The sequence below is a fragment of the Ooceraea biroi genome, chromosome 10 (assembly GCF_003672135.1).
Source record: "Ooceraea biroi isolate clonal line C1 chromosome 10, Obir_v5.4, whole genome shotgun sequence".
NCBI lineage: Eukaryota > Metazoa > Arthropoda > Insecta > Hymenoptera > Formicidae > Ooceraea > Ooceraea biroi.
Window position 1 is genome coordinate 1,274,303 of NC_039515.1, and position 26,721 is coordinate 1,301,023.

The window sequence follows — 26,721 nt, forward strand, 5'->3', positions numbered from 1 at the left end:
GTAATATTGTGATTTTTATTTTACGATAAACGTGTTTTCGGACGTCAAAAGTGAAATTTTTTGCGCGTCAAAAATTTTTAATACTTTAAATATTATTTTGTCTCCAAATCTCGTGATAAGATTCTAAAGATCTATGTATGCTGAACACGAATCCAGTAGTTTTTTTTCATTTTTGATTTCTAATATTTCATGAGCGACCAAACTTGAAATCTGTATCCGGGGCGAAGTCGTCACCAAACCACCGGGGCGAAGAAACGAGATAAGAAATAGCTGAAATTATATGATACACTAGAGACGCATGTCACGGCAGGCAGTGCATGGAAACGAATTCGATCCCGCTTCTTCCATGTCTCATCATGGTGATACACGAAACTTTAGAACCGCAGCCTTCAACAAGCAGTGGGCGAAAATTGAAATCAGCAGTGATCGGATTCCGATGATTAAATGTTTATATTTTTGTTATTAAAAAATAATTAATAATAAAATCGGGACCGAAAAAAATGATGACTTCGCCCCGGTCTCCCCTACTTGTAGGACAATTTTTTCGTATTACCATATTGTATATGTTGTTTTTTAATTTTTATTTGAATATAACATCTCCATCAGTAGAATTTGACAAAAGATTAAGAGGTAAGAAAGCGTTATTGTTAATTAGTTATACAAAATTATATATTCAGGAAATTTCTTTTGGAGAATTGGATATACGATATGATCGTTGTAAACGAGAGAAACGAACCGAATATTATGACTGCTTTATTAAAACATATTATATTTGTCTCTTGTTTAATATTTGTTATGCTTACGAATAACGAAATAAATTGAAAAGAAAAAAAGGAGTATTTTTTTACATCATTTTTATTACAATAGTCTTCTCAGAAGATGGCTCCATTGCGATGACAACAATTGAAATCCATTGCTGAAAGCAATATTATAACATCGATTAACGCTGAGAGAATAAATAGCAAGTAAAGTTAATTACAAGCAATTAACATTGTTATGTTATTCCCTGGCAGTTTTCTTTTCTATTTTTTTGAATTTTTTTCGTAGTTAATATATTTAAATAGTGTCTAAATCTTTTTGTAATTTTCTTACACTTGTGTATTTTATTAAACCTAGTCGACTATCGTCAAGTATAGTTAGAACAATTTTCGAGCATCTAGCAATTTTTGTTGAAAATTATCATGCGTGTGCTTGGCATTTATTTTCTTTCTAAAAATTCAGTGCTATTTTTTTATCACTATGAATTAATCAGAGTACATAAAACCATTATCACAGTAATTATATATTATCATACTAACATCATTGTCATCTGCATATTAAGCACCTTCACTATCGTTATCGTTATTATCATCATCATCATCATCATCATCATCATTCTCCTTTTCCTCGGATTTGATACTCCTGATATCCTCCTCGTCCTGTTCATCCTGAACGTCTTGGTCCGACATCTCTTCCCAATTGTCGCCGGATTCGCTGCTCAAGTCAACTTCATCCTCACCACCTTCATCCGACGAATCTGTGCATGTATTTTATAAAATTTATAAAATTGTTGATAGTATTACCTGATGCGTAAAGTATTCAAGCTAAATTTTAAGACAGACACATTAATATGCCAACATAGTATACTTATACCTGCATCTTGATAGATGAGCAAACTATCTTCCATTATGTTCTTGTCGTGTTCCTCGTTAGCCTGAGATATTTGTCCCGTTATGAGGGAAACTCTGCCTTTTAATCTTTGTACGGCCGTTAGAAGTATCAATTTCGCGTCGATAAAACTCAAGATAGGGCTGAGCGTCTCTGCGATATCTGGTCGTGACATCAAGTGAGCTGCGTGCGTCGTGATCAAAGCTTGCATCCACATCACCGCGATTTTACTCCTAAATATGGATCAAGAGAAACGTTAGATAAACTTTGTGCGAAAAATCTCACAAATGAAAAGAACATCTAGAGAAACCATGCAAATAAAAAAAGTAACATAATAACATAATTACGCGTATGTTTTGCCTTGCAACATTATAGTTAATTCCTTGAGTAGCGGCGTTATCGCTTGCACTGGTAATTTTGCGATGGTATTACGAATTACAGTCTCGTTTCTTGTGAACAGCACCGTCGCTAAGATGGTTTTATCTTTGCTATTTAATCCTTGCATCAGTAACTGCGCCATATTCGCCCCTTTCGTCGGTAGCCTTCCTGGTGTATTTGCATCCGCATCCAAACTAAGGTTCTCTAATCTGTCTTTGAGGAGCAATTGAGAGCCTGAACTGGTCCTATTTCTTTTCGTCGTTGGAACGGCCATTCCTATAACAGAACATTTTGTCAATTCTCTTCTCCTTAGCTTAATTTCCTTCTTTCCAGCACTCTTTACTATTGATCGCCTTCTTTACGTGTATTATTGTTATATAACTATATATATATATATATATATATATATATTAGTTTTTATATATTTTTTTGATCGACGACTCTGAAAGAAAAACATGTGCACTATTATAATTTGTTAGTTTACCTGGTGCGAGATATTCAACGTCTCCTTCCATAGCAGCAGATTTCACTTTCGAAATCGCTTCTTCTTTTCTTTCCTTTGATTTTTTTGCGTCAAGCTTTTCCGATCTGATCAAACATTGCACTTTATCCGAAAAATCGGGCACAATTTTCTCAAATGTTAAGTTTAAGTAACTACCGTATGCCAACAATAACTTTTCATCTTCGGTTAACTGACCGGCTATAATAGGAATTTGTTGAACACTCTCTTTTTGATTAACATCTGAGGCAACTGCGACAGTCAAGGATGCTTTCAATGGTTTCGTATGGCCATTTGCTTGATACTTGAACAGTTGTGCTTGACCCGACCGAGTTGTAACCAACACGGTTACTTGTGATTCATTTGTAACGAGTGTCGAAACGGATGTAGCTTCATCCTGCATGGCTAATGTCGCTAGCGATGCCTTGTCATTTTTATGCTAAACAGAAAAATGATATTCATCTATAAAAGTTCTCTCTACAGAGAAAACTATTACTCAAGGTGAGATAAAGCTCGACATACTTTGTCTAATGCCCAGACAGAGAGATAATTATCCGCACAGGCACTGCTTATCAGATAGCTAGTTGCATCGTCTACTTTTACAGGATGAAGAAAGCTAACATGATTGGCATGTCCAGTAAATGTACGAATTAATTGTTTCGTTGTTAAATTCCACCACTTAATTATTCTCTCTGCTGACAGCAAGGACTTTCCATTTGACAGGATTGCCAGGGCTGTTACTTTGGCCTTGCCCGATTTCCATTTACACTTGATCCCATTCTCCTGAAGATTCCATTCCGCTATGTGATAATCGTCAGCCGCTGTGATCAATCCACTGCAAGCCGACCAAGCCATCGCTGTGACAGTGGCAGAATGGCCATTCTCCAACATACCGCTAACGGACGCTGCCGCCACATCATAAAGAGTAATCTTTCCATTTGTCGCACCCATTGCTACTACCAGTTTGTGCTCGGCATCTTCCGAAACGGACTTCCTTCTGCGCTTTTTTCTTGGCAAGGGCTTGAAAGACACACGAGAACCATTTTGTTATTAAGATACTTGACAAAGTAAATAAATTGTCAACTAATCCTTCCATTATCATAGTTTTTCAATAGAAATACTCGTTCGGACAATCCAACGATCTCACCGACTTGAGAATTTAGAGGGAAGTTTATATTTATGCGAGCATAAAACAACCACGCGGTGTGTCACATAACCTCTTCACGCAGATACGGATGATAAAATTTCAATAAGAAAATTTACATGACCATGACAAACATTCGTCAGATCAGATTTAGTAATAGCCGAGAGCTCGAGAATCAATTATGTACAAGAAATTCGAAAATAGAGTAAAAAAAAGAATGACAGTTTGCGCGGCATTTTAAGAGAGCACATGGTGTATTTACCGATACATTGCCCATCGATTGCAGGCTCACGGAGATCCATGTTATAACGCTGCAAGGCGACGATAAATGTCGATTAGGCGTGTACTCGTGCTTCAATCGACCGCTCGCGGTCTCATAAATCTTCAATTTGCCATCATTACCACAAAACGCGTAATATTGCCCATTCTGTGAAAAACCGTAGCACCCCGCGTTCGCCATTTTGAAGGATACTTATGTATAGGTTAAATATCATCTTCACCACGGTCATAGGCTGCGTTCCGATATTTGACTGCCAGTACAGAAAGCTATAGTTTATGTCACGTATACTATAGATTTTCAGTACTATCGGCAGTAATATCGGAACATGGGGATAGTAACTAGTAGGGGTGCTCAGGCCGGATCCACAATAGGTTAGTAAGCTTTAAGCCGTAAGGAAATGACCAATCTCAGTGGAATATGAGGAGAAAGATCGCATTGTGATTGGTCAATTTCTTACGGCTTGAGGCTTACTACCCTAATTTGATACTACCCTAATTTGATTGGCCTGTGGCCGCAGCCGTAGCGTTCACTGCGCGGTCCGCCTGACATCACTGAATAGACACGTTTTGTACGAGTATTGCCAGAGAGAAGCTTCTCTCTGGTATTACATTAAATCAATTTATACTTTTTTTCCTGAATTTTCGTCGTAATGGCTACGATATCCTTTCTTGGCGAAGATATGATACTTCACATCCTACGTACTAATGATATCAGTATTAAAGACGTAAATTTTTCCTCTACATGCAAGCATTTTCGTGACATGATCGAAAGCAGCAACTCATGTTGGCGATGGAAATGCTGTCAGAGGTAATTTCTATTTTCTTTTATAATTCGATTTGTTTGAAGATTCGATTTAATGTCTAGTGAACTCCTTCGCGCCGTCTGTATTATCGACGGAATGAATCAGTTTTTTTAATAAATTTTTTCATTGATAGCACAGAATGAAAAATCCTTTTGCACGATATCAAGGACCTAATCTTGTGCTTTCTTTTACTCTTGGTAACGATTTCATATGTACAAAATTTGTTGAAACGCTATTCTTTTATTCTACGCTTCTAAATTCATTTCTAAAAGCATTTTCATATTCTTTCATTCTGTCCCCAGCCACGTGGTCCACCATTTGTATGTACAAAATGTTAAACTTTTATATTAAGCAAAAGTTAAGCTATCGATAGTTAGGTTATCGATAACAAAACTGTAATTTTCGAACTTTTTCCCGTTTTTAATATAAACTCAAACGGAGCCGTATCCATTACCGTGTATACTTTATTTGTGGAAAAGGATTTTTCATTCTGCACAACCATTAAAAAGTATAGTGTTTCAACAAAATCACGTTTCCGCCGATAATAAAAACGACTCAGGATCACCTTAATATATTTAATTCTATTTGTTGTGCCGCAATGTCTCAAGCACAGCAATCATAAATAAAGCAGTATACTGGAGAAATAGACTGGTTTATTACCTTTGTTCCTTGTTATGGCCTGTTATTTACAACTTTTGCATAAAAAGAGACACAATTATGTTAAAGTTTCCATATTTCACATACTACTTTTTAAAGTAACAGTAGCTTATTTATATTATATTGGCAATAATTTGCAAAAGTTCATATATTCCTTATATTTTTATTTTAGATGGTCTAAGTTGGAAAAAGGTTGTAAAAAAGAGATGCATAAAGGTGTTAAATATATAAATTTTAAAGAATTAACAAAAGCAGGTATAAAATGTGCAAAAGAATTACGACATTTTTTAACGCAAATGAACAGAAAGTTCTATCACCAAATTCCAGAGCGGGACAATAGTGGTTATATTGACATATATTATGATTATAGAGAAGATCCTAGATTTCATGATATCAATTACGATAACAATTATATTAATATTAATGAGGATATTCATTTATTGATTCATCCAGATGAAACGGCACATCCTTTGTCGAATTATTATTTTCTTATAAGTGAATTAACAAATTTACTTGAACGATCAGAGAGGTAAGATTTAATAAGTAATGAATATTTATGAAAAATGTGTATGAATTGGTTATTACAAAATATATGTTACAAAGATAAAACATTTATCGCACAGTGAATATACAAAATATAAATATGTTTAGTGAATATTATACGGAAGATTTGACAAATATTTATTATGCTAAACAATTTCTTCCATAATATCTGAAGCATTATCATCTAAAAGATGTTTGGAAGGAATTTATAAATCGTCCTGTTGAACAGCAGCTGTTGGAAGAGGCGGCAACTTTTTTCTCACAATGGTATCAACTCAACAAAGACATCCTTATTCACGTATACAGAAGGAACTCGATAATATCACAGAACAAGTGATGCAGCAAATTCGAATTGAACATCCCACACATCCAATATTTTCGGTACCCCATGAACAGCTTTCGTTTTGGAAATACAACAACATCGATAAGAATCAATTGAACAACAACGATGGGAAACAAATTCTAAATATCCTTTGCAAGATTTTATCTCAACTTTTTCCTTTCGAAAGTTTCCAAGGCTTTTATATAGAACATTCAGCTAAATGTTGTTATAGAAATAGCAATTTTTATATTGAACACGTTCGCATAGATTACGTAAGTTATAGATTATAATATATTATTAAGTATAGCTTCATACTTATTATTTCTTATAATGTTAATACATTCATGGCTTAAATTGTAACGGGTTTTAGAAGAAAGAAGTGGTTGTACTCTACCGGTGGCAGTTGTGTACGAAAGTGTTGCAAGAAGACTTGGTCTACTCTGTAATATAATATACGTCAACTTTGAATGTTTTTTAAGTTGGAAATCAAACTAGTAAGATTAATATCAATTTAGATCAATCATATCTTTTCTAAATTTTCATTTGTGTCTTTCAAAATTATACATATTTTTTCATTACTTTATGGTAGTAATATGAATTCTGATGCCGAACGTTTTTATATCGATATTTTGAACAATGGAGTCCTTCTGAATGAAAATGACTGTCTTAGGATTTATAAGAATAGAAATTCTCATCCTTTAAGAAATCCTGAACTATGTAGCAAACTAAATTCCATAGAGGTAATTATTCGTGTATAATATATACATATATTCAACAAGAATTCGTAAAATTGACGATTTAAATAAAATAATTGGGCACAAACATGCAAATTAACAGAGATATATAGTAAATCATTGACACATCAGGGGGTAATTCGTTTCTAATATTAAAACAATTTTTTTAAGTACAGTTAAGTATATTTTTTTGTTTTGTATAACTTTAGTTTTATTTATGACTCTTTGTTTGTTTTAGCTGGTATTGCAATTAGCATTTTCTATAACACTGGCACATCTATTTAAAGGGTTTTCAAACGGACATATAAAGTACCGTTGGATGTTAGAGCTTCAACATTTCGTAAAACCAGACGATGTGATTATGATTAGGGAATTAAGTTTCGTTTATGCAAGACGAAAAATAAGTTTATCAAATATAACTTCATTGCAAAAGGTACTTAAATAAGTTTATAACTAAAGAAAAGAAGTGAAAGTCCTGCAGTTTTTTTCTTGTTTCTTTCTATATTTTGTGTAAAACTGATTTTTCTCACATGATAAGAATTAATTCTAATACAAATAAAAATAATATAAAAATAAGAATGTACTAAGTAATGGCGTATATAAACGCTTTGTTAGGTCTTTATATACCTTTTTTTATTATATACAAGTATTGATATATCTTGAGCTAAGCATATAACCACATTTGTGCGATAAAGCAATTGTTGTAAGAAATGATTTCTAAGCAAATTTCGTGTTTCTATATATGTGTAGAATTATTAGTGTTGGATCCGAGGAAGCGTCGAGACGCGAAATTCTACTAGATGATCTACAAAAGATGGAAGAAGAAATATCTAAGGTATGTGTATGTGTGTGTGAGAATTTATTTTGCCCTATTGCTCATTTAATGCACATTTTTCATTTACGTACATAGGATAAATCTTTTACTTCATTTTATCTTTTTTAAAGAGATTATTCTAGAATGCGTTGATTATGGAGATAATATTATTTATTATCTTATTTTACACTCTCTAGTTTTATGAAAAACCAAAGCCCAAGCGCAGACCAATAAGGAGGTGGCCGGAAATGAAATTCGCAGTTGGAATGATCGTGAAACTTATTGATGTACCAAAGATAGAAGGCGTTATAATCGGATGGAGAAGTCCGTATCTCAGAAACGATTCGTATATTGTATGGGGGAGTTATGCAGTCGTTGGCGAGAACAACAAATTATATTATTTTGAAGAAGGTATAAGATTGTAATATATAAACTGGATTATTCTGCGTTCTCTATGGCTACTGTACATAATAACGTGTATTTGTGCAAACATCATTTGATATTTTTTTGTTTTAGCCAGGTTATGCAAGGCGGAAAGGCGAAAACCATTCAATAACAACACGTTAGGCAAATATTTTTGCAGATTTGAGGATAATCATTATGTACCAAATGAGATGCTAGCGAATGACTATCCATTGGATATATCATATTTATCTAACAACTCGTAGTGGCAGCTTTTTTTATTGTTCTAGGTTTAGGATATACGTCATTATATTGCTGCTTTCTATCAAATATTGACAAATACAAAAATCTATACGAACAATTATCTATGCGGATTTTAGTTTGCCATATGTATAGTAAAATTTTCTATAGGACACCTTGTAGCTCCACGAATTCTATTCATTGCACAGCTGAAAATACATTTATACCATCTTATGGTGCAGTCTTATGGTCATTTAATGCTGCAAATACTTCAAAACACTTTCCATCTTTCGTTTTATTTGAAAGAAGAAAAAGATAGTGTTTATTAAGCGTTTGTAGCGCTAAGTGGACCGCGTCGAAGTCATATCGCTATATTAAAAGTAAATTTAAAAGCACAGATAAACTTATCTTTCTATTTCATATAAGAATATTCCCAAATTACTCTATATACAATTGGCTCTTTATAATCTTTATTACCAAATAATTAAATATACGCCGGAAATATATATGCGTCTAATACCATTCACTTCTCACTTTGTTTGAGAGACAAATCCATTAACAGACATAAAATCTTTGAATAACCGTTATAATTGCTCTTATCGTCGAGTGCATTCGCCACTGTTACACCAAAACCGTCGAGTGCGCGCTCACTAAAGGAAAAGTAATCACCGTGCGTAATTGTTAATCGTTCACAAAACTATAAGCGTTGCCAACATCTTGCGCTCAACGATCGGTAGTGCCAGGAAAACTACAGTACTCACCTGTTGTAACCGTTGTATAGTACAACGGTTGTGTCTTGCAAACGCAGCGGACAATAATAAAACAACAAATCTACAAAATCCTTGCGAGAGACATTGAATCCTCAGCTCAGCCGTTTGAATTAATTACTGCTATTTTACGCGTTTCTTCCTCTCAAATAATCGCGCATCCATGGTGCGGTTGGCTATATTCTTCTCGATACATACCGTACACCGTAATACGACCGTACGATATGTATAATATAATACGGCTGCACCGTACTCGCGAGACGTAGGCAGATTCAAAAATTCGAAAGTCATTTGCGAGGATCGCGCGACGGGAATCACGATGCGCAACGCTCTCTGTTACAATTTTGATCGGCCAATGGAACACGGTGCAACATGGAGCGCACGGGTACGTGCCAATTCCGATTTATTTCTCACGTCGCCCGGAAAAATTTCGAAACCCGCGATTTCGGCGCGTCGCTCTCGTTTTCCCGATTCGCTTCGCCGATCTCGCGGCTACGTGAGAAACGCGACGCCAGCGAGTAAGCGCGTCGCGACCGCGCTCGAGAGCCCGTGAGAACGCACCATCACATGCGCGTTGTGCGGCTGTGTGTCAAGTCAGGATTTTCGAACATCACGCTGCGTTTTCTTCTTCTTTGCGAAAGCTGTCGAGTGTGCGCTTACGGATTACCCGTCTGCCGTCGAGCCCGATGCAGCAACGTACGTTTGCGCGGAAATTTACGTGTCGAATAAACGTAGTTCGAGAGATCTCCAGCCTAACCTCTCTTCTAGTTGGAAACGCTCGTATCTGTCGCGCGATAAATAGTTTCAGCGCGTAATTTAAGTGTGATCGATCCGATTGAATTACATTAAAAAAATGTGATCGTGAAAATCGAGCGAGGAAAATGTTTACATTGGTGCTATATCGGTGTTAAGCGGATCCTGCCTTTGACAAGATCTCATTCTTTCTCTTTCTCTCTTCTTCTCTTTCTCTCTAGATACCGCAAAGAGTGATGACAATAACAGCTGTTGCAACTCGTCCCCTCGTCCAGAACTCGCGTCAGAGTCGAAATCCTCTGAGAATGCGACGACGGACACAAGTGAACCTACGGCGGAATGCGAGAGCAACTCAGTTGGCAAATCACAGGATGCGTCTGCAGCTGCAACGGAGATTGATTCATCCGACTCGTCGTCAACGGAGAATATAAACTTTACAGTGGTTTACAACAAGCAGAAAATTAGTGTGGACTTTGCTTTAGATGGTACAGTCGCCGAGTTGAAGAAGCACTTGCAAAAGATTATCTCGGTGCCACAAGCGATGCAGAAAGTTATGTTCAAAGGACTAGCCAAAGACGATCAGACTCTTAGGAACTTGGGGGTAACAAAAGGTAATGATCGCTAATCACTATTCACTTTCGTTTACATGAGTTGATTACAAAATTACTAGCGTTATCTCGTACGACCCAAGGTGCCAAAGTCATGATAGTCGGGTCAAAGCTGGATGACGTGCTGGCAGTGTCAATCCCAACGAAGCAAGATCTCATCGATGAAGCCGTCTCTTCGGTCAGCAAGGAGCCTCTTTCCCAACAAAAAGTACACAGAAAAGTGTTGGACAAGGGTATCCCGGAGGACGTGATGCCAGGAATACTAGACAGCAAGGTTGTACAATCTATGCAAAGTCAATTGTACGCGCATATGGTGATACTTGCCTTACCACAACTGATGTCAGCTAATTGTGTAGGAACCTTTGCCTGAATTCCCACTAGCTGGAATGTTGAACAAATCTGGAGGGAAGGTCAGGCTGACGTTCAAATTGGAACAAGATCAGCTTTGGATCGGCACGAAGGAAAGGACGGACAAGATACCTATGAATTCGATAAAAGGCGTTCACAGCGAATCCATTCACGACCATCCCGAGTATCACATTATGGTGTGTGTGTGTTGTGTGTGTGTGTATATATATATATACATATATCTCACCTGCCTTGCCGCACACGTTTGTTTATTACATGCGGTGTATCAATCTTTAATTTTGTGTAAATCTGGAACATTTACAGGCGATACAGTTAGGCACTACGGAAGCCTCGAGGTACTGGATATACTGGGTTCCTGCACAATACATATCCGCTATTAAAGACGCTATTCTTGGCAAGTGGTGTTACTTCTGATCGATAGTCGATGGAAATTTTCATTTCTGTAAAAATGAAACGTAATCAGGTAAACATTGACACGAAACACTGCTGTTACATTGATAAAAACTGTCAACTAGTCACTCACATTTCTAACAGTAAGTAATAATTTATTTCGAGTTGAATTATCATCGTGAGAGTGTTCCCCCCAATAAACGTAGTCTGTCCGTATTAAGGGAATAATTTATGTGACTAGTCTTGATTTATTGGGAAAAGAAAACTGATGTAATTACACCATGCCAATGTTTTATATTTTCATATTTGAAATTTAAGTATATTTTGGATTTTCTACGCAACTAAACGTAAGTTAGACAGTCTTTTACATGAAAACTGTGATTAGTAAAACTTCCATAATTAACAATGTGTTGTGATATATATATAATATGCTATATATATACATACGTTTAACTATGAACTATTCAATTCTCTCTTTAATTTATTAAGGCGTCGTGTTCGGCTTTCAAATTTATCAGAAACGATGAGTTTTTCAAAATTTGCAAAAAAAAATATTCGATATCTATGACAATGCAAAAATCTCTTTTGTGTGTGCAATAAAAATCTGATATTCTCCGGTACGAATATTATAGCACAGAAGAGTAATAATTAATAATAACAAGTTGATTGTACTTAACTTGTGTTAATACATCGTTAACATGCATTGTCTGATAAAGCGATACCTCTTACCGAGTCCCGACTATAGATCAGTTCAAATTGTAATGTGTTGCATTTAAAAGCCAAACTTTAAAATGCTCATTCGTGCAATGTATCATTTGTTAAGATCACTCATACAACAATTATGTACTATTTGCTCATCTTGTCTAATAATTTAAGTATGGTATACTTAATTCACGAACAATTTACGTTTGGTACGTATCAAGCTTTAACAAGGTTTTACTTTTCGTTGTAGTTTTTGCAAGAGAAATTATACGTCAGTCATTTGCTGCGTGAAAGATTTTATATGTATACGTACGTACTTTTACTTCTTCTTTCTTTTCGACGTAAATAAGCTAATATAGCACGTTGTGTCACCACCGAGCATAGTTACAATCGATGCCTTCTAAATGAAAGATGGTTTGCCAAGTGTCTGCGAGTCTTTCTTTTATAATAGTATCCTCATATCGACTTGATAATGGAACAACAACGAAATTTTATGCAGAATAAAACTTAAGAAAATTCCAGTCCAATGTTTTATAATTGGCCTAGTAGTGACGTAAAAGTAACGTGTAAAAAAGATCGAGATCGAGTGTGTCACTGCGTCATGTTTGGCAAAAAAACGTAAGAATTTGATAGATAAGATACATAAAACTCTGTACGCTATTTAGTATTTTAACTGATGTAAATTAGGTTTTCTACCGTCTGAATATCGTGTAAAATCGCGAGCGACTAAGATAAATCAAAATTTCTGGTAATTCCGATGTGCGCGTTAATAACCGTCTATACACCTATACACAAAAAGATCTATATTTCAAGGGTCGATTTCAAAGGTTTAAAACTTGTACATTACGTTGTGTGATTTGATAAAAATAAATGCTTCTGAGACCTTTATTCTTTAACGTTTCCTAATCTTTTCATTTCTATCTGTAATTCTACCCTACCGTAATAATATTTAATACCGCGGTACGTTTTACGCGAGCATTGAAGTAATCGTTTTAAACATTTACATGTACTTGGCGCACATGTACTACGCGTCGACCAACTCTGAATATTGAAAAAAAGTTCTACGTGTGTCTTATATGCGTTACGATGTACAAGCCGTTTTTCCAGCAGAGGGAAGAAACGGATGCATCTGTTGAGCATACGACACAGGAAACGTCTCGTTAAAGTAGTTAATCGCGGGCAGCCTTCTGGCCGAAAGGCAGATGCAAGTACCGTTGGAAGGAGAATCCCCACCAGCCGGGAGATGAAAGTCTCGGTATGTAATCGATAGCCACTCTACAGCTCTCGCAGTCGCGCGTATGTAGCTCAAGGCCGAGTAAAATGTTGCGCATGCAAGTACGCAAACTTGCGGCTGTACATTATCCTGTACATGTGTTATTGTTTGTGTCTTAAATCGGTAGTTAATCTGCAAGCGAGACCACCAGCGGGCGGACCCCCGTGAGTAACGATGCGACCCAAACATCGTTCGGGAAGCCGAGTTTATGATTTAAACGTCTTCCACGCTCATCTTCTGGCTGTGTAAATAACCAGCTACGTCAAGATCTAAATAGAGGAAATGATTCACACGACAAACAAACAGATGTGCTCGGTGTGCCAGGCAAGAGATAATGAACACCGATGTGCGCGACATTTCACAACGTCAAGATGATGCTTGCAGCGCGATACGAGTGGCATAGGAGTCGTGATATTGTTATCAACGCTATTGAATTCGATCGAAATTCTAAAAAAAAGAGTGTCGACAGCCCCAATTTTTTTGCTGTATGCTGATACGAGAGATAGAAGTCAACTTAGGAAACTACGCTGGAAAAGCAAGAAAAAAAAAAGCTGTTGAATGACTTCCTGTATGGATGTTGCATTGATCGCAAGCTCGAAAGATCAAAAAACTGAGTTACTGTAGGAGATGGCAGAGACGAAGAAGAGCGTAGAATTCGTCAGAGAAATGTTTCTCGAGTTAAGTGAAGACTATATTCAACACGGAGCGACGATAAGCGATTTAAGAGCCGTTGCTATACCTGCTAATGTTAAGGACCACAACTCTGCGACACAACGCGCGTACCTGAAGAAAGTACTGTTAGTATTACTCGTGCCATTACTCTACGGTATATTTAATAGACAGTTTAATATAATCAAGAGCTTCCAAGGAACTCGATGCTTACTGCCGAATAATTACCTCGTGTGGGAATTCACGAGGCCGATAGCGAATTGCGATTACTGCCGCGACGTCGAGTCGCCGCTGACCTTGCCAAATTTGACCAAAGAGGAATTTCGCGCGTACTCGTACTCGTCGCGACCTATGATAATCAAGAGCGCGGCTCACGACTGGCCCGCGCGTACGAAATTCACCCTGCAGTTCTTTCGAGATCTATACGAGCGTACCAAGGGTGCTTACGAGTCGGTGGAGGAGGAATGCCAGTTCCTCGGCTTCAAGAGCAACTTCGCGAATCTGCGCGAGGTGTTGGCGATGAGCGAACGGCGAGCGCTGCACCGAGAGGGGGAAGATCCCTGGTACATCGGCTGGAAGAACTGTCATCCGCAGATCCTAGATGCCATGAGGCAGTTTTACAGCGTGCCTCACTTCTTGCCGGACGACGCGGAAATCCCGTACAGCAATTACATTTTTTTGGGCTACGAGGAAGGTGCCGTTATGCACGTGAGTTTCATAGCTGGATCGTCGAATGTAGTAGAGGCGCGTACGTTCTCGGCACCAATGTTTCTCTCTAATATCCTTTTTCTAGTTGGATTACATATCGAGGCTTATGTGGCAGGCTCAGGTAATAGGCAGTAAAACGTGGACCGTGGCGCCGACACCAGAATGTCACAGCGAATGTAAATCTTTTAAGTTTTCTGTCGATGCGACGGACGTTGTACTGTTGGATACACGGATCTGGTATCACAGTACTCGCGTCGAAAACGACGGTCTTAGTCTGACAGTCACCTCCGAGTACGGGTAGACTTTTAAGCCTTTGATTTTATATATCACCTTTTACTTATAGCCAAAATTTATATTTACGTACATACTGCTTAGATGGGACTTTAAGCAGTCTTTTTTTTATTCCTCCAGGAATATTGCAGAAATTGGTTACGATATTTTTAGTGTTGCTTCGTAGTCAATGCTTCATTATTCGAGATATCTTTTTTTGCCATGTATGTTATTGCTCCCGGTGAGCAAAATGCCAATTAAAGAAGAACGAGATCAAGTCGCTGATTGTACATTAAATGATAGCGAATGAGAAATGTATATAATAATATGACAAATTTATAATATATAAGTAATTTTCCAATTGTAAATAGATCGTTAAACTAATAGAGGAAGTTTATAAAAATTATTCGAGAAAAACTGCCTTGTTGAAGATCGATATTGCGATCGTTGTTTTTATCGCGCCATGTGCCAATGTCGTTGATATTTTTTGTAACTTTTAATAAAAACTCTCAGCAAAGACAAACATAAACCGTGATTTGGTAGAAACCGTTTATATATTTACATTACGTGTAAACATTTATTCTGTAATTAGATCGTAGATTCGCGTGAAACACAACAACAATACAATCGTTTTCAAAACATAACATGTACATAAGAAAATCATTGTACGTACTCGCGTTAATACATTAATACATGTTGATATTGCTGCAGACACTTGCAGCAATATCTGTGCTCTAACATTGCGTAGCGCTAGAAAGAAAAAAATATAAGTGCACCTTCGTCTTGAAACAACTTAAGTGATCACAAGAGTTGCTGCGTAACAAACGTAAAGGTAGCTCGTTACGCTTAATAATGCACACAATTTTGTAATATCCGTCTAAAGTGGAATGCATATCGATTTAACTATGTAATTCACTGGCGCGCGTGTGTGTGTGTGTGTGTACAACGTGCGCATTCTCACTGATACTTCTTCGTATAAGCCGGTGGACTCTCCTGAAAGATGAACAAAATTTGTTACATACGTCGAAATTGGTGCGTCTGTTTTCAACAGTTGAAACCTGCATACGTATCGAATTTAGTATGATACTTACATAATACTCAGGTGGTGGAACGTAAGCGCACTGAGGCCTATTGGGATCGTAATACGCGCTCTGCGCAGCTTCAGCAGCCTTCGCATCTAACGAATAAAAAGTAACGATATAAAATAATGATTTACTTGGACATAAAACATAATATGTAAGTTTTTGAATCACTATTGCATTAACGTTTAATTGATCGCGTTTACACGAAATCGATAAGCGCAATCTCTCCTTCGAAGAAATTTAACGCAGCTCATATCATTAAAATATTTGCATTAACAGTAAATTTATAATTTACGTATACAAAGATTTAATGAAAAGTAATGCTTTAAAAATTAAAAACAAAGATATCAACTGGAAACGATTAGTGAGTATGTCATTAAAATTTAGTACAACAATGATAAGTTAGTTTGCACATTTTTAACGTTATTGTTAGTATCACTATTAACACAATACATACAAACATAATCTCTATTTGATGCACTGAATTTATTTCGTTTTGGCATGGTTTTGAATCCAAGTTGTTATTGTTGAAAGTTTTAATTGCAGTTGTTTATCGACAGCTCATCTAATTAATCATACAATCGTATAGAAAACGTTCGACTGTTAGAAAGTGCGATTAACGCGTTAAATAACATGATATCGTGAACTTTCGTGAGCCTAAAATTTCAATTGTATATCGAAAGTCGTTTAAAACGTTTTACTGCACACCCTTTCTGAATTTGATACACTCGTCCTACTAGGTGCAAATCATTTGACAAACAACGACACATTAGTACGCACTGATTTACATATATATTGATAAAGATACATATAAAATTTGCACGGTGCATAACACAATTACATCACGAATAAAACTATAAGCGGAAAAATATTGGCATATCTAACTTCGCAAACCGTTTCGCGGTGTCTACTGAGAACTATGAGATAATAACCAAGTGAAAGCCAATCTTGTTACAGAGTAAGGAACATGTTACGCAATGACCACATTGCTCAACTACTTTTTAAGTTTAGCGGACATGCGTTCAAATCCTTTTAGTAATTCCACTTTGTTCTTTCCTTTCTGAATTTTGAAACGAAAAAGACTCAAATTGATAGGATCAAATAAAAACAGCAAGTTATCTTTAATCAATGTTTAATATTATATTGTGTGTATATATGTATATTAATAATATGCACGTGTTATAACATGCACACACTAATGTAATGTCGTAGAATCAACAATGTATAATCTTTTGTATATTCATTGGAATAGCGAAAATTTTATTACATTGTACAAGCTATTATATATGTATACAGAAGCTATATATATGTATGTATATATAAGAAAAATGCTAACTTGCTCACACAAGCGCGCGTACTACTATCAAGGAATGTCAACGCATTCCGTCATCATTCTTCGTCGTGCACGCGAAACATTTGAAAATTCCTCCTTTACACAGGCCCCGTAGAACTGACTCGGGATCTCCGAAGCGTTTAACATAGGCACATAATTTACAAATATACATATACATGTGTTTATTACAATTGATTAGTACTGAGGCGGATACGGGTAAGGCCCCGGCTGTTGGTAAGATCCAGGCTGTGCATAGCCACTTTGTGGGTATGTCGAATACGGTGGCGGGTTAGGATAACCGCTATAAGCTGGTTGCCCGTAACCGCTATAAGGTGGTTGCCCGGGATACGCACCTGCTTGGGACATCGGCTGGCCGTTGTAATTCGGATTTGCCCACCCGGGATGTCCTGCTCCTGGATGTCCTGCTGCACCTCCGGCGCCCTGATGCGGCGGCCCGCTCGCGTATCCGTACCCTGGCTGTATGCCGGGATACGGTGGTGGACTGTCCGTCATAAAGACCGTATTGCCTAGAGAACAGAACGTTTTTAATATGATGGAGATATACATTGAATGATATTTTGAAACAAGAGTGGCAACATGTCTGGTCACAAGCCTGGCCTCTTAGGATTGTCATAATGTATTATATCGGGTTGTACACATGTACTCATTCTGTCTTTTTAGTGTTTTTGATAACGAATATGTGTTACAACTTATATTATTAAAAGAACTTTAAAAAAACGAGACGGATATACCTTACAACCCAATACTCGAATCATTCGCGCAAATTTTCAAGTTTTTAATTTGTAATATTAAAACGAACATATTTGATTAGTTTTATTGGAAGAAAATATATTCAGAGTAAACGTTTCGTTTGCCTTGATACGTGCTACCCATAAAATAGTCAAGTATACAAAACAGATAATTCTTATGCAAATGGACGAGTGCTACTAAATATTAAAAAGTAGAAAGCCGGTATTGAACCTGGTGGGACGTCGGGGAATACGTTGGTTGGAGGCATCCATCCATAATATCCGGTCGGTGGTGCTTGATAAGCTGAAGGCTGCGCTGGATACCAATCGGACATTGGAGGTGTGTATGGTGGTGGGGCATCATTCGGTGGACCATTGCGTTGAGCTAAAATTTACATGAAATACATTGTTAATACATCTGATAAGAGGCAAACTGATAAGTTCTTATCACTGATAATCCAATTGTATTATCTACTATCTGAAATATGAAAACACATTCGAGGGTGACTCTATACAATGGAATTTAAAAAAAAGAACTTAATCTCTCACTGTGTATTTATTTAATTTATTACAACAAAAAGAACTTAATCTCTCACTGTGTATTTATTTCTAATTATTTATTAGAAATTTGTTTATTCTAATTATTTTATTTCTAATTACAAGAAATGCATACTCTGCATCAGTATTATATTTGATTGATCTCTTACCCATTGCAGCAGCTCTTAGCAAGGCCTGCGCGTACTCCACCGCTCCGCCGCTCTTGAATCGCAGCTTAAATTTGCATTCTCCGATCCAGTTACCATTGGGCTGGGCACGGCACTTGCCCCAGATGTAGTTGGCACCGAAAACCGGTTGCTCCAATCCAATGTCACTCAGCGTGACAAACGGAAAGCTGAACGACTGCATCTTTTCCTTTTGATCCTTAGCATTGAAGATCATCCTGTGCGTCGTCAGGTACAATCTCCCATGCTTCTTCCCAAGGAACTCTGGCTGCTCCTGCCCATGGAACTCCATGTTGACATTGTCGCAGAAGAGGATGATGCTGCGGACAGTGGAAGACAGTTGAAAGGAAGCTTTTGCGAAACTTGACGATTCAATCAGCGCAAAATCTAACCAAGTACGCGGAAGACACTTTGCCTCAATGATGTAATTGTGCAAGTCTGAATTCCGGTGGCGCGACAAGGACAAGCCGACAACGAGCTAATCGTCGCAGGCAGATTATGGAAGATTATGGCGATATTGCGTTGCAGGAACGTCAGGCTCGGGAATACTCGAGAGGCATTACTCGCGGATAAGGGTAAATCTGACAATTTGCAAGAACTTTTGCGACTTACCATTCGCCGGAATGGAGAAGCACTCCACCGTTGGCGTGTGCCGTGTTTAATGACATGTCTGTACGTGCCAGATATGACTGTCAAAGTTTCAATAAACGTCAAACGTCCTGACGAAGTCGTCGGACGTTTTTCCTCGAATCTTCCAAGGCGACGAATATAGATGAGGAGTATACTGCTGCGTGTATATATATATATATATATATATACACATATATATTCTGGATGGATGACGTAGCTTCCAGATGGCAGCACTGGCTCTGTCAAAGAGGAATGTTAATTGAGTTGGTCACTCCGCTGAGACTTTTAGGGAGTTTTTGTTTTTGCTGTTTGCTGAGTTGGTTAACTTGACTCGTGATTGAAATATTTTGTATCCGCGATGGCGCGAATTGGAGCCTGACGCGTACGCGAATAAAGGTAAAAGGAACGATTATATTGTTTATAAATTATTTACATTTATCTATCGGGTTGACCGGGAAGTCCGTGTGTATGCTTTCCGCAAAATTCAAAACGCAAAACTGTGTTAAGGATTAGTTCTTGATATTCACAATTCACACTTCTTAATCAACACGTACGATTACAATTATTAAACAAAATGAGCAACACGAGTTTTAAAGAGATAGTATTATATAATATATTTTGCAACACGTTTTTCAGATGTATACTAAAACTAAATACATGGCAAGCAATTATTTAATCATCAGCTGTGAGCGCAATATAACTCCATCAAGATTTCCTTTTTTGTTTTACAATGTTTTTTATTTCTGAAGCAGAAAGAAGTTGTATATATATATGTGTGAAATGAAAACATCAAGAGAAGACGAAGAAAAACTTGTAACTCATTCATGGAAGCAATATCGCTGGAGCACATTTTTGCTTACTACATCACTTCTCGCGACTGAGAGCGTGACCGGGCAGCGGGCAGCTGGTACCGGGCAATTCGACGCGCGCAGAAATCAATGCCGTAATTGTCAAAGCATGCGCTTAAGAGTAACGGGGAGAACTCGGTGTACTCGGAGTACGAGGAGATAAATAACGTAGTGACCAGGTGCGCGATTATACCGTACAACGCCGGCAGGCAGGAGGCTGTCGGACGCGCGCTCGCGTTCGCGTATCATGGATTCGTAGGAGAACTCGATTCAACGTCGAACCCAACAACCGACGTTCATAGTAGCCGACGACCTCTTCGGACTCTCCTCTCCTCTCTTCCGGCAACATGGACGAGAACTTGAGCCGAGGATACGTCCAACTGGGCAAGGCCAGGGGCATGAACGAGTTTAAATTCTCAAACGGATTTACGCATCTCTCACCACCCGTCGACAAATGCAACTTCATCTACCTGGCCCTGATCCTCGGTGGCATAGGTTTCCTTCTGCCCTACAACAGGTCCGCGATTACGCCTTGCACACGTCTCTCCTGCTCAACTTGAAGGTCGAACGAGATCAAAGGCTTGGCCGCTGTACGTGCGCGACACGATCGTGCTCTTGGAAATTAGCTAAACAAATAAGATCCAAGTGTGTTAAAGAAATGCACGATCGCTCGTTCTCTCACAGAGAAGAGATGATAGATATCAATATGATAATCTCCTTCGACTTTCAATGTTAAAAGAAATCATCTGGAATTATTAACAATATGACTGTGAAAGAATTCTTAATCACAATTTATGTTACAATAGTGCCATTGCCTGTTACAGTTTCATTATAGCGGTGGATTACTTTCAAGCGAGATATCCGGGAACTACGGTGATATTTGACATGTCTGTTGTTTACATCATCATGGCTTTCTTTGCTGTCTTTGCAAATAATATTCTAGTCGAGACCTTGTCACTGAATACGCGGATTACATTCGGTAAGAGATTATCGAGAGATTATCGATATATTTATAATGTATGTATTTGTTAGTTGAAAGTTTTTCCTGATGGTGAGAAGATGAGATAACAAAAATATAATTCAATTCTCAATTTTTAGGATATTTGGTATCCTTTGTTACTTTGAACTTTGTCGTGATCTGTGAAATTTGGTGGGAACTTTTCGGCGTTGCAACTTCCTATACTATTAATTTAATTGCCGTCGCGATAGTATCGCTCGGTTGTACAGGTAAAGTTGAAGAAATTATCGACAACGTATCGATCAACGATAAACGATTAAAGGGATCCGGAAAGATTCACAATGCAAACGCCATTTTAATCATTTAATAATTCATATAATGCAGAAGCTTGCTGTAACATCACTGCAAGTTTCTGTGCTACATGGGAAGTGATATTTATTTAAAAAATATTTAATACCACTAGTACGTCAATATTGGATATTGCTTACAAGGGGAACACCAGGCAGTATAATAAGATTTTGCTGAATCTTACATATATTGTTGTTCCATCTTCCCACTAATTCATCCTAAAAGGATACGACGCAACTCTCAAGTATTCGCGAGAAAAATATGTTTAAAAATTTACGTGCTCGTTACCGTACCGAGTAGGAAGAACGGATTGCCACCTAATAGTGTAGCGTAGTGAGTAAGGCGCTCGACTAGTATGTTGCTGGTTCAAATCTTATTTTTGAAATTTTTTCTACATTAAAGTGAATTATTGTGCCATATATTTTTATTATTTTAACACAAATTAATATTTTAATTATAAAATTTATGTAAAAAAATGATTGAATTAATTTATTTGCTATGTACATACAAATAATACAAATAATAAATTATAATTAGTTAATTGTGTTATGCAAGAAAGATTATATAATTAAAATTTATTTGCTATGCAAAACATTTTTGATTAATTTTTATTCTTGTATTAGTAACGTATTTCTAATAAACATAGAAAGTTTCCTTCTTGTAAGGTAAAGATATCTGTTATTATATGACGATAATTTTTTTACATAAATTTTATAATTAAAATATTAATTTGTGTATTAAAATAATAAAAATATATAGCACAATAATTCACTTTAATGTAGAAAAAATTTCAAAAGTAAGATTTGAACCAGCAACATACTAGTCGAGTGCCTTACCCACTACGCTACACTGTTAGGTGGCAATCCGTTCTTCCTACTCGGTACATAACGAGCACGTAAATTTTTAAACACGTTTTTCTCGCGAATAACTTGAGAGTTGCGTCGTATCCTTTTAGGATGAGCTAGTGGGAAGATGGAACAACAATATGTATAAGACTCAGCAAAATCGGTGATTATACTGCCTGGTGTTCCCCTTGATTTTTTGTATTCGTCTTTCATTATGTAATATCTGAATAGAATTTGATCAATTCTGCTCGTGCGACGTATTTCCGGACTCTTCGAATCGTTAATGATATATTACAAGAGTTTAATCTTACCGTTTTCTATGTATGGGATGACAGTTCAGCAATCGAGTTTTTACGGATACACATCAATGCTTCCTAGTCGATATACTCAAGCTGTAATGACTGGAGAAAGTGAGTATTATTTCGTTAAAGTTTCCGCAAATTTGCGATGAGGATACAATATTATATATGTATACAAAATATATTTCCGTTGGCGCGTTTCAGGTGTTGCCGGCTTTTGGGTGTCGATCAATCGAATAATAACGAAGTCGCTACTCAATGACGAGCGCGGTAATACATCCATGTTCTTCATTTTGTCGAATATGACGATCCTCTTGTGTTTCGTGCTACATCAAATAGTGCGGAAAACCGACTTCGTGCAGTTCTATATAACGTTATGTCAGGAGAGGAATCGTATCACGTTGGAACCAACGGAGGATGTCGGACTAGTAATTACATTATATGTTTATTTAGCTTGAAACTTTTATTAGCAGATTTCGGAAATCAAAGTCAATTTTTCTAACGAAAAAGAGAGAAAGAGTGAGATATGTAATAATTTTTATTAAATAGATGGATCCATTAGATCAAGTCGGTGATCCCTCGAAAGGCCAGTACGGAGTATTGAAGATTCAGACGAGCCCATTAGGAACGGAATCCGCGAGCGGAAGCGCTGACTTGAATGGTAAACGAAATATCAATCTCGCACTAAATCCAAACGTAAAATAAAATTGTAGGATAAATTAATAATTATTAATTATTAATTATATGTTGTAGTATAAATTAAATTAAATTATTAATAGTAAAGTAGTTCACTTATGAAAGTACTATTACTTTGTGGTAATCGCAATCAAGTGCAACTGGATCATTCCTTTACAGCTTCTGGGCAGTACTCCGCATTCTCGTTTAGCAATCCGGTATACGAGCCTGGTGCTCCTTCGGGCAATCCGCCTAGCAGCGCGGGGCCGACTTACAAGGTCGAAGATGTCGTTGTTATGAGAGGAGCTTATGGAACGCAGAGCACGAGTACACCATGGTCCGGTATAAAAAGTAAGAATGTTACTTTCTTGCGACCATTTATTTTCTCATTTCTCCTTTCTTCCAGATATATATAAATCTTGAGCTATTTAGCATTAAAATAAGATATTTCAGCTTTGTGTTTACGATTTAATGATGCCACGAAATATTAAAATATTTGATATCCTTTAGGAGGGCTACTTGCAAGACTTGAGGTTGCTAAATTAATTTTCCCGTACATGGGCAGCATTGGAATCGCTTACTTCGTGACGCTCTGTCTTTATCCAGGAATCGTGTCGGAAATAATATCTTGCAAATTCGAGTCGTGGATGCCGGTCATTCTGATGACTGCCTTCAACGCCTCTGATTTGCTCGGCAAGGTATCAAATTATTCAAATCGTCTCTATCAAGTCAATATTTTGTTCGCTTCTCTTTTGCATTTAAGCAAATAAAGAGATAAATAAATATTTCAGCAAGTAACAAATATATATTGTTCGATTTCTCTCATAGGTTTTCGCTTCGATACCTTACGAGTGGAAACGTACCCAGCTACTCTATTTCTCCAGCGCACGGGTCATACTTATCCCGCTGTTCCTGCTTTGCGCGATTCCGCGTGGTGCTCCGATTCTCTCCGGCGAGGGATACCCGCTCTTGTTTTCCTGGTTACTTGGCCTCACGAATGGTATAGTTGGTTCCATACCCATGATCCAGGCACCTAGCAAAGTGCCGGAGGAGCATCGGGAACTTGCTGGTAGGTATCGCAATCCGACTTTCCCAAAGTTCTTTAAAGACATAAGATTAATGCAGGATCTAATATTGGTGTGCCTCTTCAGGTAATATCATGACTCTGTCGTATACTACCGGCTTGACCATCGGTTCTCTGTTGGCGTACATGATGGATGCCTGTCTCGGGCCAACTGTTCAAGTCAAGGATGTATGCCCGAAATTGATAAAGACTACAACTACTGCGCTCAACAATGTGACGGCGAGCGTCTTGACGACCACCATATCTTCCACCATACCCGTGATCGAGAAGACAACGGCGATACCGACGCTGAAGACGACCACCGCCGTACTGACTACGCTTCTGACGTCGACCGTATGGGCAAATAATACCATGAGCTCGCTGAGTGACGGAGACTCGTTGGACGTATCGACAGCCCTACCGAAGATCTTGGCCAACGCAACCATCTCGGCGAGCAACGCGATCTTGCAACACTAGGACGCACATGTTTGTGTTGTGTTAAATCTGGTGCTTTCACATGAGCGTGTTGTGCATGGTGTGTGAGTGCGTGTACATGTAATAAATGTAAAAGAGATATGTAAACGTTGAGAAGTTGCTGAAGAAGGGATGAGGCATTTCCTTGACTTTTATCTGAAATTGGTGCAACAATAATGGCTGAATCTTGTTCTATTCTTTATTATTGTTTATATCTATTGGACGACGTAGATAGATACGTGTATCATTGTTCGTATCATCTCCAAGCTTATTCTTCGTAAATGTAAAAATCGCGTGGAAAACTATAATAAAGATTAAGAATTAAAATTTATATTTAGCGACAGGAGAGAACGAAATCAATTCAACTGTTATTTGTGCACCAAATTGATCATTAAAGACGTTGTAATTCTCTTTAGGTACTCACAGAGTAATCTCTCTCGCTATTGTAAATTGCTCGGTATACCGACAAATGTTTATCCTCGATGAATGAAAATTAAATCCCGCGTTTTATTTTGTTGTTGGCGATCCGATAATAATAATAATGTTAATAACGCTGCGTCCATATTCATTTATGCGCAAATTACATAACACTTGGTTTAGTTTTCTTTTTTACTTTGCCGAAACAACTCGTCGAGATATCGCCAGATTGAACACACGTACAAAGAAATCGCGTGCAACGACGATTGCGCTCGCCACCACAAGGCTGAAGAGATGCAAAGCGTGGATTTCGAACGTGTCCCTTGTTTCCGTTGTGGATGTCGCGGTGCCTTTTGCGTTGATTATGAAACGATACGTTCATATTCTATGCGTCGGTTCGACTCGCCTTCGTTATTATTCCAATGCGTAACAGATTGTTAAGACTATTGACGGTTGACGGTCAAGAAATTTTTGCTCGTAACGTTATTGCACGAGTATATTTTGTCGAATTGTTATCTCCGTGTACGAATAGTTGATACGTAAAATACGTACGTTTGTATGATACATTATATTATATATCAGTTACCTTACGTTTATAGAGTATATCTTCTAGAAATAATTTTATTAGACATCGGAAGAGACGCATCACGTTTGGTGCTGTTACGATCCTATCACTGCGATCACTCGTAATGACGAAAAATATAGGCAACATCGGGTCTCAGATGTATCATATCCTAAGCGTATAAGGAGAGTCAATGTTTTTAAAGATTTAACGCGTTGATACGGAAAGCGTGGAGATTATCTAGTGAATGTGAATTGAGATATTTATGATACGTCCAGTGCGCTTTCCGACGAGGAAAGATCAGTTTTCTCAACGTCCCTTTACACCGTTCCCCTCTCCCCTCCCTTCCTCTCCGTAAGCTTCGTCTTTCGCTTTACCTGCTCAAGACATATCCAGTGTTACCTCCTAGAGGATTGTAATCAAAGTTTGTAAAGTTAAGACGTAGTAAGCGTAATGTTATGCGAGAGTATATTATGAGAAACTAAAATACATTCGACATCATGCGACCGATCTCAAATCTCTCTTTTATTTCAATCCGCAATTTATTGTATCACGTGTCTCTTCGCGGCTTAACGGCTTAACAGATAACAGCTGCAAAGATGAGATTAGCTAAACTCTTAATGTTAACTCTTGACTGTTGAGGATTCAGACAAATTAATATAATACAATATAAAGAAATTCGCACTGAAATTCTTGAAATTATAATAATAAGAGGTAGTAAATACGCGCAAGTACGCGTGCGCTG

General features: G+C 37.5%; 5 protein-coding genes across 15 annotated transcripts; 4 read left to right on the forward strand and 1 right to left on the reverse strand.

The window, feature by feature from the left end:
- Positions 1 to 562: 562 nt before the first annotated feature.
- On the reverse strand, positions 563 to 19,688 carry LOC105288078 (WD repeat-containing protein 43). 2 transcript variants are annotated; one of them, XM_026973332.1, is made up of 10 exons: positions 19,470 to 19,688; positions 18,843 to 19,177; positions 18,368 to 18,520; positions 17,686 to 17,913; positions 16,063 to 16,148; positions 2,510 to 2,963; positions 1,995 to 2,301; positions 1,633 to 1,880; positions 1,299 to 1,516; positions 686 to 916 (listed from the first exon to the last, which is right to left on the reverse strand). In XM_026973332.1, the coding sequence occupies exons 1-9, from the start codon at positions 19,523 to 19,525 to the stop codon at positions 1,317 to 1,319; spliced, it is 2,067 nt and encodes a 688-aa protein (XP_026829133.1). In that variant the 5' UTR covers positions 19,526 to 19,688; the 3' UTR covers positions 686 to 916; positions 1,299 to 1,316. The 2 variants fall into 2 exon arrangements, with proteins under 2 accessions (XP_011352365.1, XP_026829133.1); XM_011354063.3 differs by lacking the exons at positions 16,063 to 16,148; positions 17,686 to 17,913; positions 18,368 to 18,520; positions 18,843 to 19,177; positions 19,470 to 19,688 and adding exons at positions 3,047 to 3,544; positions 3,931 to 4,170 and having other exon boundaries at positions 563 to 916.
- On the forward strand, positions 4,436 to 8,697 carry LOC105288073. Of its 9 annotated transcripts, none has more exons than XR_003407190.1 (4): positions 4,448 to 4,755; positions 5,580 to 5,936; positions 6,180 to 6,544; positions 6,643 to 6,758. XR_003407190.1 is itself a non-coding variant. In XM_026973336.1 (4 exons), the coding sequence occupies exons 1-4, from the start codon at positions 4,598 to 4,600 to the stop codon at positions 6,268 to 6,270; spliced, it is 534 nt and encodes a 177-aa protein (XP_026829137.1). In that variant the 5' UTR covers positions 4,448 to 4,597; the 3' UTR covers positions 6,271 to 6,758. The 9 variants fall into 9 exon arrangements, 8 of the variants coding, with proteins under 8 accessions (XP_026829136.1, XP_026829139.1, XP_026829135.1 ...); XM_026973336.1 differs by having other exon boundaries at positions 5,580 to 5,662; positions 5,735 to 5,936; positions 6,180 to 6,758; XM_011354059.3 differs by lacking the exons at positions 5,580 to 5,936; positions 6,180 to 6,544; positions 6,643 to 6,758 and adding exons at positions 7,757 to 7,841; positions 8,018 to 8,231; positions 8,341 to 8,697 and having other exon boundaries at positions 4,462 to 4,755.
- LOC105288076 (ubiquitin domain-containing protein UBFD1) lies at positions 9,587 to 12,936 on the forward strand. Of its 2 annotated transcripts, none has more exons than XM_011354060.3 (5): positions 9,587 to 9,614; positions 10,204 to 10,593; positions 10,674 to 10,864; positions 10,947 to 11,135; positions 11,263 to 12,936. In XM_011354060.3, the coding sequence occupies exons 1-5, from the start codon at positions 9,602 to 9,604 to the stop codon at positions 11,371 to 11,373; spliced, it is 894 nt and encodes a 297-aa protein (XP_011352362.1). In that variant the 5' UTR covers positions 9,587 to 9,601; the 3' UTR covers positions 11,374 to 12,936. The 2 variants fall into 2 exon arrangements, with proteins under 2 accessions (XP_011352362.1, XP_011352363.1); XM_011354061.3 differs by lacking the exon at positions 9,587 to 9,614 and adding an exon at positions 9,783 to 9,925.
- Positions 13,336 to 15,720, forward strand: LOC105288077. Its single transcript, XM_011354062.3, has 2 exons — positions 13,336 to 14,701; positions 14,787 to 15,720. The coding sequence occupies exons 1-2, from the start codon at positions 13,952 to 13,954 to the stop codon at positions 15,000 to 15,002; spliced, it is 966 nt and encodes a 321-aa protein (XP_011352364.1). The 5' UTR covers positions 13,336 to 13,951; the 3' UTR covers positions 15,003 to 15,720.
- A 994-nt stretch (positions 19,689 to 20,682) lies between the features above and the next one.
- On the forward strand, positions 20,683 to 26,486 carry LOC105288069 (equilibrative nucleoside transporter 4). Its single transcript, XM_011354046.3, has 10 exons — positions 20,683 to 20,852; positions 21,160 to 21,314; positions 21,434 to 21,562; positions 22,822 to 22,896; positions 22,990 to 23,213; positions 23,335 to 23,446; positions 23,641 to 23,811; positions 23,971 to 24,158; positions 24,289 to 24,529; positions 24,612 to 26,486. The coding sequence occupies exons 1-10, from the start codon at positions 20,683 to 20,685 to the stop codon at positions 24,998 to 25,000; spliced, it is 1,854 nt and encodes a 617-aa protein (XP_011352348.1). The 3' UTR covers positions 25,001 to 26,486.
- The last annotated feature ends 235 nt before the right edge of the window (positions 26,487 to 26,721 follow it).